General features: G+C 48.4%; 1 protein-coding gene across 1 annotated transcript; it reads left to right on the forward strand.

Moving 5' to 3' along the window:
• Window positions 1-50: 50 nt before the first annotated feature.
• Window positions 51-7,900, forward strand: ftcdnl1 (formiminotransferase cyclodeaminase N-terminal like 1). Its single transcript, XM_030338603.1, has 6 exons — window positions 51-342; window positions 2,231-2,348; window positions 3,513-3,608; window positions 4,260-4,415; window positions 5,780-5,968; window positions 6,869-7,900. The coding sequence occupies exons 2-6, from the start codon at window positions 2,234-2,236 to the stop codon at window positions 7,327-7,329; spliced, it is 1,017 nt and encodes a 338-aa protein (XP_030194463.1). The 5' UTR covers window positions 51-342; window positions 2,231-2,233; the 3' UTR covers window positions 7,330-7,900.
• Window positions 7,901-11,703: the final 3,803 nt, after the last annotated feature.

The following is an 11,703-nucleotide window of genomic DNA, read 5'->3' on the forward strand; positions in this document are numbered from 1 at the left end:
GGACGGATGACGTCACTGCAGGGTCACGTGTCTACGATGCCAGATCCGGCAGTGACGTCATCCAACGGCCGTCCTAAGAAGTTTATTAGGTTTATTAGACTGCGTTGATTAAGTTGATTACGTTTATTTTACTGGGTTTATTACGTTTATTTCACTGAAGGGAAACAAAATTATTCTAAAAAACAGCGCCTCTGTTTATTAACAACGAGGCGCTGTTTGAATATACTTCATAGGACGGCTGACAGATGACGTCACGGTGGGATCACCTGTCCCCGACGCGTTGACGTGTTCCTTTGACATGAAACTGGCTGTCAGTCACTTATTTCTGATCTGCACCGCAGGGTAATGTAACAAATCCGCCCTCGAGCCTACAACTCTGTGTTGCACGTGTGTTGTTGGTTTCTGTGATTTGTAACTCACCGTCACCAGTGGCCATGTGACCGACCTGTACTGCCTGCTGTTGGCCATGTGTCTGCAGCTTACTGGTGACACCAAGTTGTGTTTACACATTGTTTTTGTCATGCCAACGGAATAATTGTTGCACGTAAATATCTAGCCTACAACTTTCTTAATGTATTTCCCTTTTAATGTTATAACTAGGCCTACTTCCAGTTCTAGTCACTTGACAAACATGACACCAGTAACTCAACTGTGTGTGTGTGTGTGTGTGTGTGTGTGTGTGTGTGTGTGTGTGTGTGTGTGTGTGTGTGTGTGTGTGTGTGTGTGTGTGTGTGTGTGTGTGTGTGTGTGTGTGGTTTGAGTTATGCAAGGGGTGTTGTGCAAGAGACTACTGTTTATCACAACGTGCCACAACACACTACAGAACACAACAGATTCCTTCTTAACATTAAACAAACAGAGACCTAACAACACTGGACCGGACTCAGAATGCAGGAAAAGCTAGCATTCCTAGACTTAACTGTCAGAGCCAGACTGCAGGTGCTACCTACCAAATACAATCTGCCATTGTACCTTGCCATCATCCACACAGTATAATGCACTCAGACTTTGGCCATCAACATTAATCAGTTACCCATATTTTAAATGGCTGTAATATGTATAAAGGACTTTATATTGCACGCCATGACTGAATTGTCAATCCTATTGCTAGCACTCTTAAGGAAGTATTTCCAGAAAATCTGATCATGTACTAACATTCACGTATTATTCCAGATTGGTTTAGCAGCTCTATTGATGTGTTTTTTAACATCCCTAACACCCCTGATGTTATGTTTTTAAACAGCGACAAGAGGGAAGTGCTGCTACTTGAAATAGGCTGTTTGTATGATCTCTACATGGAAATAGCATGTATGGGCTGGTACAAAATTATGAAGTACCTTTTTTGTACCCTTGAACAAAGCACTATCTCATCTCTGAAAATATTTGAATCCTGTCAGTTATAATGTGATTGGTGGAATCAGATAAATAATTAAAATGTTTGTGTGTCTCGTTTGAGTTATGCAAGGGGTGTTGTTGGTTTTTTGTATTGGTGTGTGTTGTTTGTGTTGTATTGGCGTTTGTGTTGTATTGGTGTGTGTTGGTTGCGTTGTATTTGTGTGGGTTGTTTGTGTTGTATTAGTGTGTGTTGGTTGCGGTGTATTGCTTTGTGTTGTATTCTTGGTGTGTTGTTTGTGTTGTATTGATGACTTTCTGTTTGTGTTGTATGTATTGTCTGTTGTGTGTGTTGTTTGTGTTGTATTCGTGACTTTCTGTTTTTGTTGTATTGTTGGGCGGCAGTAGCTCAGGAGGTAGAGCGGGTTGGCTGGTAACCTGAAGGTTGCTGGTTCGATCCCTGGCTTCTCCTAGCTGAGTGTCGAGGTGTCCTTGACAAGGTACCTAACCCTGACTGATGTCGTGATGTCGAAGACAGACATCCTGTCTGCCTTCCACAGCTGCTGGAACAGAGACTTCCAACTCTCCAGCAGTAGCGCCCCAAGGCCAGATATGCGCCCAGCGGGAAAAACTGATGATGATGATGATGATGTTGTATGTGGTTGGGGTTGTATTGGTGTGTCTAGCTTCTGTTGTATTGGTCTTGTGTGTTGTATTAGTGTGTGTTGTACTGGTGTGTGTTGTTTGTGCTATATTGGTGTGTTGTATTGGTGTGTCTAGTCTGTTGTTTTGGTGTGTGTTGTTTGTGCTGCATTAGTGTGTGTTGTATTAGTTTGTGTTGTATAGCGATGTGTTAGAGGAGCAGCCCGCTAAAGACAGCAGCCCGTGTGTGTTCCAGACGATGGCCTCCAGTGTGCCGGGCCGCCGGCTGGTGGCCTGCCTCCTCAACGTGTCCGAGGCTCGGAGGAAGGACCTGGTGGAGATGGTAGCCATGGCCGCCGTCTACAAAAGCAAAGGTGAGAGATGTGAACAGGTTCTGACCTGGGTCGGAGAGTGCAAGGGCGGCTTTGACTCTACTTCTGACTGGATCTGCCATTCTTAAGGGGCCCACACACAGCAGACTCGCACAGCTAACTGCCTTTATCCGACCACTTATGTCCTCTGACCCGTTCGGCAGAAAAGTTACATTGAAACACACCGCAAAGACTACTGGCAACTACACAGTAGCGTGTACGAGATGCAATAAGTCTCCTCAACATCGGGTGGCGCTAGTCTCGCGTTGCTAGTCCACCCCTCCCACTCACCGTGCTGATGCGCTGGTCGTGTACTAGCAGCACACAAGCAATCAGCGTATCCAGTGGCTCCAATCCTCACCGTCAGTGAGGATTGGAACCGCGCGGTTCCAAAAGCTTCCAACACAGCTGAACACACCAAACAGATTTGTACCCGAGCTCATCCGAGTCCCGCCAAACACTTCAGATGGCCAACGGATGGGCCAGTGTGTTCCACGCCTTAAAGCTTAAGGGTGTTCTATAGGCTTCAAATGGTGTTTGATTTATGGTGGGTTTCTTTCTATCTCAAATAGGTAGGGCTCTTATTTTTTATCAGTGGTCAGTCTTCTGCATTTCCTTGCTCAGTTTCTGTGTGTAGCTCAAAAACAAACCCTAAACTTAAAGTTGAAGTTACCATCCTAACACTGCTGGGCATCAGACAACCACCATATCAACTCTATATAATAGAAATATAATGAATACATACCTATTTAAATATAACAATTAGACAGGGTTAAATGTAGAGGACTGCAAAAAAAAGACTAAATGTAATGATGTAAGTTAAATAGTGATTACAATTTGAACAGTTCTAATATTCTCTATTAAATAATGCATGTGTACATTTGAGCTACTGAACTGCTTCAATACATCACACAATGTTAATTCATCATATCGTAATACACAAACAACAGATACACAACAGACAGACGCAACAGAATCAAAAAACTGACCGGCACAACAGAGAGAAAAACCCCACAGACACAAGACATACACACATCAGACACAACAGAACCAAGCGCTGGTGTCCAATGAAACCAACGCAGTGTTTATTCGTGGTGGTGTTGAATGAGGTGGTGGTGTTTATTAAGGTGGTGGTGTTAAATGAGGTGGTGGTTCTTGTCATGTCAGGTGAGCTGCGGGAGGGGGCGACGGTGCTGAACATCTTCAACGACCTGGACTACAACCGCTCCGTCATCACCATCGTGGCGGGCATCGACTCCGTCAGTAAGTCCTCTCTCCTCCGTCAGTAAGTCCTCTCTCCTCCGTCAGTAAGTCCTCTCTCCTCCGTCAGTAAGTCCTCTCTCCTCCGTCAGTAAGTCCTCTACTCCGTCAGTAAGTCCCCTCCTCCGTCAGTAAGTCCTCTCTCCTCCGTCAGTAAGTCCTCTCTCCCTCAGTAAGTCCTCTCTCCTCCATCAGTAAGTCCTCTCTCCTCCATCAGTAGTTCCTTCCTCTGTCAGTAAGACCACTCTCCTCCGTCAGTGAGTCCTCTCTCCTCCGTCAGTAAGTCCTCTCTCCTCCGTCAGTAAGTCCTCTCTCCTCCGTCAGTGAGTCCTCTCTCCTCCGTCACTAGGTCCTTCCTCCGTCACTAGGTCCTTCCTCCGTCACTAGGTCCTTCCTCCACCCTCTCCGTTGAGCTCACTCTTCTGGAGTGTCCCCTCGATAAGCACAGCAGCTGACCCATGACCTCACGGAGCAGATCAGAGGACATCATCGGGCATTGAGCATTTCTTTCCATTTCTAATCAGTAATCTGATGAAACATGAAATGATCTAAGGTTGGGGGATCCGCTTGGTTATTTAGAATAGTGGGCGTGGCTGATGTGTCTCTGAAGCGGCGTGTCACTGAGATGGGCCGTGGTGTGTGTGTTGTGTCCAGGGGAGGCGGTGCTGTCTGCGTGCGAGGCCGCCTGTGGGTTGATTGACATGCGGGCTCACAGTGGAGCCCACCCCCGCATGGGGGCAGTGGACCTGATCCCCATCTACCCCCTGGACGAGGCGCTGGGCCTGGACGACTGTGCTGCAGAGGCTCAAGGTGAGACCCCAGTGCTGTGTGTGTGTGTGTGTGTGTGTGTGTGTGTGTGTGTGTGTGTGTGTGTGTGTGTGTGTGTGTGTGTTTGTGTGTGTGCGTGTGCGCGTGCGCGTGCGCGCGTGGAGGAGCAGGACCACCCGGTGTTAAAATTAGGGGAAGTGAAAGTCGAGCTACATGTGCGGTGGAAAAGCGGCATTTTGCCGCTTTTCCACCGCACATGTAGCTCGACTCGACACGACACGACTCGACACGGTAGCAGCGCGGGTCCTTTTCCACCGCAAATAGTACCTCCGGGACGTGGGCGGGGTCGGCTGCGCGAAAGGGCCGTGACGTATTTTTGTACGCGACGCAAACAACACCTACGTAACCCACACATGGACAGAACCCACATAACAACAATGGAGAACATCGATGCGATGGTATTCGTGTTCGTATTATTAGCTGGCATGTTGAAGAAGTGGAATATGTTGGCTGCGGCGCTGCTATGGCTGTTACCAGCATGGTGGCCATGTCGCTCTCGTGACTTCGTCAGACTCTCTGGCCAATCAGTGGCCGGCCGTCTGCCGACGTCACCTTTTAGCATCGGCTCAGCCGCTTGGAACCTAGAGCGAGGCGGTACTAGAAAAAGCAGCCACTTCAGGTACCAGATACCATGTTTTCGCGGTGGAAACGCAAAAAAGGCGAGCTGAGTCGAGTCGTGTCGAGCTGGTACCATGCAGTGGAAAAGCGGCAAAAGTCAAGCTGCAAAACAGAGAAAGTAGGGTGACAATTTTTAGGCCTGATGTCTCATGTTTTTTTAGAATGAGATGAAAAAGGAAGGTTATTTAGCCATAATAAACCAACCAAATACTCTGAGAACTGAGTTCACAACTTGCACTGTTCTTCAACATCATTTCAATGACCGTTTCAAATCCCTCAGTTTTATGACTAACTATAAAAAGCCGATCCACTTAATGCTTGTGGGAATCAGAGCTGGCTTGGCTTAAGCCTTCCCGTGGCATTAGTGTCCCTCTGCCCGTCTGACAGCACTGTTAGCTCTACAGATGAGCCCCCACACAACAGCACCATGTATCCTCATAGCGGTGGACTCATTAAGAGGTGCTCGTTATGAGCTTGCTCTGTTTTAAGTATGCTCATTATCACTGTAGCCATATGGACGCGTGTCTGTTCTCTGGATTATACCAGGGCTTGCTACACTACTTCTGCATACTGTATTTAGTGCATTGTTTAGGCCAGCAGCACTTACATGAGGTGTGTGTGTGTGTGTGTGTGTGTGTGTGTGTGTGTGTGTGTGTGTGTGTGTGTGTGTGTGTGTGTGTGTGTGTGTGTGTGTGTGTGTGTGTGTGTGTGTGTGTGTGTGCCCCCAGCCATCGCCCGGGGCCTCACGGAGCGGGTCCCTGGCTCCAGTGCCTTCCTGTTCGGCTGGGCGGACTGCCCCCTGCAGCGCGGCCTGGCCCAGAGGAGAAGGGACATGGGCTGGTTCAGCAAGACCCCCCACATGCACGCCGTCACGGCCGACGTCGGGCCCCCGCCACAGAGACGCTACGGCCTCACAGGTAAGGCCTCACAGGTACGGCCTCTCAGGTAGTCTCATAGGTAGGGCCCAACAGGTAGGGCCCCACAGGTAGGGCCCCACAGGTAGTCTCATAGGTTGGGCCCCACAGGTAGGGCCCCACAGGTAGTCTCAAAGGTTGGGCCCCAGAGGTAGGGCCCCACAGGTACGGCCTCACCGGTACCGCCTCACAGGTAGTCTCATAGGTTGGGCCCCACAGGTAGTCTCATAGGTTGGGCCCCACAGGTAGGACCCCACAGGTACGGCCTCACAGGTACTCTCACAGGTATGGCCTCACAGGTAGTCTCATAGGTTGGGCCCCACAGGTAGGACCCCACAGGTACGGCCTCACAGGTACTCTCACAGGTATGGCCTCACAGGTAGTCTCACAGGTAGGGCCTCAGGGGTCATAATAACCACAATAATAACAATCTTAACAGCAGAGGCTGACTGACACTAACTGTGTCAAATCGCCGCTGGAAGAACATGGTGTGTCATCTTTTTCGTTCTAGTAGTCTTTTTCTGTACTTCTCTGTCATTCTTTTTTAAAAGGTTTGCCTTTGTGTGTGCAATATTGCAATCAGTTATCATAAACATTTAAATATTAAAACGACATTGTCTTATAAACATTTTACGCTGCTCTCATCTCTTAATCTTCCACAAGACTTTCTTGGTGCACAGCGGATTTAAGTTGAACCTCACTGTAATCAGTGGATTCATTGGTCTACAGTCCTCTGACCTCACTGTAGTCAGTGGATTCATTGGTCTACAGTCCTCCGACCTCACTGTAGGGTCAGGGTCAGGGTTAGGGTCAGGGTCAGGGTCGGGGTTAGGGTTAGGGTCAGGGTCAGGGTTAGGGTTAGGCAGGTGTCCAGCCCCCCTAACCCGCGCTGTGTCCCTGCAGGCGTGGGCGCGGGGCCCTACGTGATGAACTGTAATGTGACCATCGACACGGCGGACCTGGCCCTGGGCCGCCGGGTGGCCGCCGCCCTGAGGGAGTCGGCCCCCGGGGGCGTGCCCGGGGTGCAGGTGCTGGCCCTGCCACACGGGGGCGCCGTGGAGATCGCCTGCAACGTGGAGAGCGTGCGCGGCGGCCCGCCCGCCGGCCACGGCCCCGAGGCGGAGCGGGAGGCGTGGCCGACGTTCAGCATCGGCGGGGAGCGCTACTGCCACGCCCCGGCCTCGCTCATCACGGCCAGGGTGGGGGCGCTGGCCGGCCAGCAGGGGGTGGGCCTGAAGGGCACGGCCCTGGTGGGCTTCACCCCCACCCAGTGCAGGGGTCTGGCGGAGAGGGCGCTCTCGCTGGGCCTCGGAGAGTTCTGGAAGGAGCAGCGCGGCGGCGGCGGCGGCGGGCTCCGCATGTGAGGGAAGGACCAGCCCTCATTAGGCTGGCTGAGACGGGCCTCCGGTTCTCATGGGATGATGTAAGAGGGCTTATGTAATTGTCATATCATTATACAAAGTGGTTATGTAATTATGCAAAACGTATTCAATGGTGGCCTGTTTCTCTTCTAGGAAGGAATGTTCAGACTGCACTATGATTCAGTAGTATTTATCTCATGTGTTTCCTATTGTTTTAAATTGTTTTTTAATTTTGTATTATTTGAGATTCCATGTCTTAAAACTGGATTGGACTTTAAAGACAATTCCTAACTAACCAATTTACCTTATTCCCTGTTAACACATGGATCCTCCACTAACTAAGCAATCTACTTGAATCCCTGTTAACACATGGATCCTCAACTAACAAAGCAATCTACCTGAATCCCTGTTAACACATGGATCCTCCACTAACTAACCAATCTACCTGAATCCCTGTTAACACATGGATCCTCATGTGTGGACATGGTGATGCGAAAAGACAACTCTGAGCTTTTATATAAAATGGATGTGTTTTAATGTGGTGAAGTTTAATAAATGTTATAATCAATACAGTGTAAGGGGCATTTGTGTACTAATGCTCACATTGATTTTCAAATTGAAACGATGTCCAGTCCTTGTCTGCCTGCTGTTCCCGTGTGGAATGTGGTTTGATTTTGAGAGAGAAGGCACTTGATGTTTGGTCATTTCCTGTTGTTTACGAATGAAATAACTTTCCCACAATGGACCACCATGAGTCAGTGGCTGCGTGTTCGTGGAGGACGGTCAACATTTCTGTGAGAAACGCTCCTTAAAACGATCATTAGTCATCAGCAGAAGTGACAGCTGATCAGTGAGACTGGGATGGGATAGCACTACGGAAAACCGGTGGGTTCATCATCGGGATTCATATAAACATGGTTACAGCAACGTGGTACAACCGATAGCTACACTCATTCAGTATAAAATAAACTGAATAGGTATTACAATATTAACTATTGATGTATTGGTCTTTTGTTTTGGTTCAGTATTTATTACTTGGCTCTTTGAATATGCCTGAAAAAGAATATCAAACATCTGGAGTAGAATTATAGCAACAGAAACGATTGCATATTTGCCTTAAATATGTTTATTTTATAATCCACCTAATAGGTGGTTCTATAATCCAGCTAATAGGTGGATTATAGAACCATTTTAAGTGCTCCACCATATGTCAGACCGTAAATCCTCCACCAACAGTGTGGATGGGCTGAACCGGGCGGCCTCCTCAGTCCACAGCCCCACTCAGAGGGTAGGCTCACTGCGTGATGTGTAGGTCGACGCCCGGGGGGGGCGGACAGTGGCAGTCGGGAGATCCTGCTCTTACATAAGATCACTATTGTGTCCTGAGAGGGCAGCCTTTCATAGGGAGGGGGAGGTGGAACAGCGCCGCGGTCACGGGCCGTGCATCTGAAAGCCAACGCACTGCGTCTGATACGAGCGCCTCTGACCGTAATGCTGTGATGGAGCTGAGGTCAGGGTTAAGGCTAACAACACAGGGTTAGGGTTAAGGTAAGGCTAACAACACAGGGTTAGGGTTGAGGTAAGGCTAACAACACAGGGTTAGGGGTAAGGTAAGGCTAACAACACAGGGTTAGGGGTTAGGCTAACAACACAGGGTTAGGGGTAAGGTAAGGCTAACAACACAGGGTTAGGGGTAAGGTAAGGCTAACAACACAGGGTTAGGGTTAAGGTAAGGCTAACAACACAGGGTTAGGGTTAAGGTAAGGCTAACAACACAGGGTTAGGGTTAAGGTAAGGCTAACAACACAGGGTTAAGGTAAGGCTAACAACACAGGGTTAGGGTTAAGGTAAGGCTAACAACACAGGGTTAGGGTTAAGGTAAGGCTAACAACACAGGGTTAAGGTAAGGCTAACAACACAGGGTTAGGGTTAAGGTAAGGCTAACAACACAGGGTTAGGGGTAAGGTAAGGCTAACAACACAGGGTTAGGGGTAAGGTTAGGGTAACAACACAGGGTTAGGGGTAAGGTTAGGGTAACAACACAGGGTTAGGGGTAAGGTAAGGCTAACAACACAGGATTAGGGTTAAGGTAACAACACAGGGTTAAGGTTAAGGTAAGGGTAACAACACAGGGTTAGGGTTAAGGTAAGGGTAACAACACAGGGTTAGGGGTAAGGTAACAACACAGGGTTAAGGTTAGGGTAACAACACAGGGTTAGGGTTAAGGTAACAACACAGGGTTAAGGTAAGGGTAACAACACAGGGTTAAGGTAAGGGTAACAACAGGGTTAGGGTTAAGGTAAGGCTAACAACACAGGGTTAGGGTTAAGGTAACAACACAGGGTTAAGGTAAGGGTAACAACACAGGGTTAGGGTTAAGGTAAGGGTAACAACACCGGGTTAGGGGTAAGGTAAGGCTAACAACACAGGGTTAGGGTTAAGGTAAGGGTAACAACACAGGGTTAGGGTTAAGGTAAGGCTAACAACACAGGGTTAGGGGTAAGGTAAGGCTAACAACACAGTGTTAGGGGTAAGGTAAGGCTAACAACACAGGGTTAGGGGTAAGGTTAGGGTAACAACACAGGGTAAGGAAAGGGTAACAACACAGGGTTAGGGGTAAGGTAAGGCTAACAACACAGGGTTAGGGTTAAGGTAAGGGTAACAACACAGGGTTAGGGTTAAGGTAAGGCTAACAACACAGGGTTGGGGGTAAGGTAAGGCTAACAACACAGGGTTAGGGTTAAGGTAAGGCTAACAACACAGGGATAGGGTTAAGGTAAGGCTAACAACACAGGGTTAGGGGTAAGGTAAGGCTGACAACACAGGGTTGGGGTTAAGGTTAGGGTAACAACACAGGGTTAGGGTTAAGGTAAGGGTAACAACACAGGGTTAAGGTAAGGGTAACAACACAGGGTTAGGGTTAAGGTTAGGGTAAAAACACAGGGTTAGGTTAGGTTTAGACTTGGCTTTATTGATCCTTTTGGGATGACTCCCTCAAGGAAATTTAATTTCCAGTAACTTACAGAAACACACATAAACTCTTAGCTAACTATAAAAAGTAAACAATAACAGTAAACATAAACTCTTAGCTAATATTGAAAGTACAGATAAGAATAGAAGTAAAACGGGATTCAAGTAAAATAAAATAAATGTAGAGAACTGTAGGCCTATAGAGGATAAATATAGATCAATATATGTCTGTATATGGCATTGTGTTGTCATACAGTGGATAAATAAATGACAAATGACGTTCGCAGAAATTAGCAGTTAAATTATTATTACGTTATTGCAAAAAAAAATAAGATGTGTCCAGGTATGATTGTGGGTAGATTAGAATATTGTTATTGCACAGTGCACCACTCCTTCCCTTCTGTCCTCTTTATTCTATTTCCTCCCCCCCCCCCCCCCCCCCCCCCCCCCCCCCCCGAGTGAGGAGTTGTACAGTGTGATGGCATGAGGGACAAAGGAGTTCTTAAGTCTGTTGGTCCTAACCTTGGGAAGGAGCAGCCTTCCACTGAACAGGCTCCTCTGGTTGCTGATGACGGTGTGCAAGGGGTGGCTGGCATTATCAATAATGTCCAGCAGTTTGTCCAGTGTCCTCTCTGCCACCGTCACCAGTGGGTCCAGCTTCATGTCGACCACAGTGCCAGCCCGCCTGATCAGCTTATCCAGTCTGGAGGTGTCCCTCTTGTATATGCTGCCTCCCCAGCACACCACAGTGTAGAAGAGGATGCTGGCAACCACAGACTGGTAAAACATCCCCAGCAGTTTGCTGCAGATGTTGAAGGACCACAATCTCCTGAGGAAGTGCAACCTGCTTTGTGTCTTCCCATACAGGGAGCTGGTGTGTGTTGTCCAGTCCAGTCCAGCCACACCCGAGGATCTGGTATGACTTTACAGCCTCCACCACAGCTCCCTCTTGGTCTTGGTCTGGACCTCCCAAAGTCAATGACCTTCGTCTTAGAGGTGTTGAGCTGTAGCCGGTTAGTGTGGCACCAGAGAGCAAAGTCCCCCACCAGACTCCCATACTCTCCTCTCTGTCACCCCTGATACACCCACCCAACGATGGCTGGGTCAGCGGCGTGCCTCTGTATGTGACATACAAAAACACAGGGTTAGGTTAGGGTTGAGGTAAGGCTAACAACACAGGGTTAGGTTAGGGTTAAGGTTAGGCTAACAACACAGGGTTAGGTTAGGGTTAAGGTAAGGCTAACAACACAGGGTTAGGTTAGGGTTAAGGTTAGGGTAACAACACAGGGTTAGGTTAGGGTTAAGGTTAGGGTAACAACACAGGGTTAGGTTAGGGTTAAGGTTAGGGTAACAACACAGGGTTAGGTTAGGGTTAGGGTAACAACACAGGGTTAGGTTAGGGTTGAG

This window comes from Gadus morhua, chromosome 17 (assembly GCF_902167405.1).
Source record: "Gadus morhua chromosome 17, gadMor3.0, whole genome shotgun sequence".
In the NCBI taxonomy this organism is placed as follows: domain Eukaryota; kingdom Metazoa; phylum Chordata; class Actinopteri; order Gadiformes; family Gadidae; genus Gadus; species Gadus morhua.

Bases quoted from the DNA above. Each gene is read 5' to 3' on its own strand.
- ftcdnl1 (XM_030338603.1), top strand. From the start codon at position 2,234: ATGGCCTCCAGTGTGCCGGGCCGCCGGCTGGTGGCCTGCCTCCTCAAC. The intron at 2,349-3,512 runs GTGAGAGATGTG...TTGTCATGTCAG, and splicing joins CGCCGTCTACAAAAGCAAAG to GTGAGCTGCGGGAGGGGGCG. The intron at 5,969-6,868 runs GTAAGGCCTCAC...GTGTCCCTGCAG, and splicing joins GAGACGCTACGGCCTCACAG to GCGTGGGCGCGGGGCCCTAC.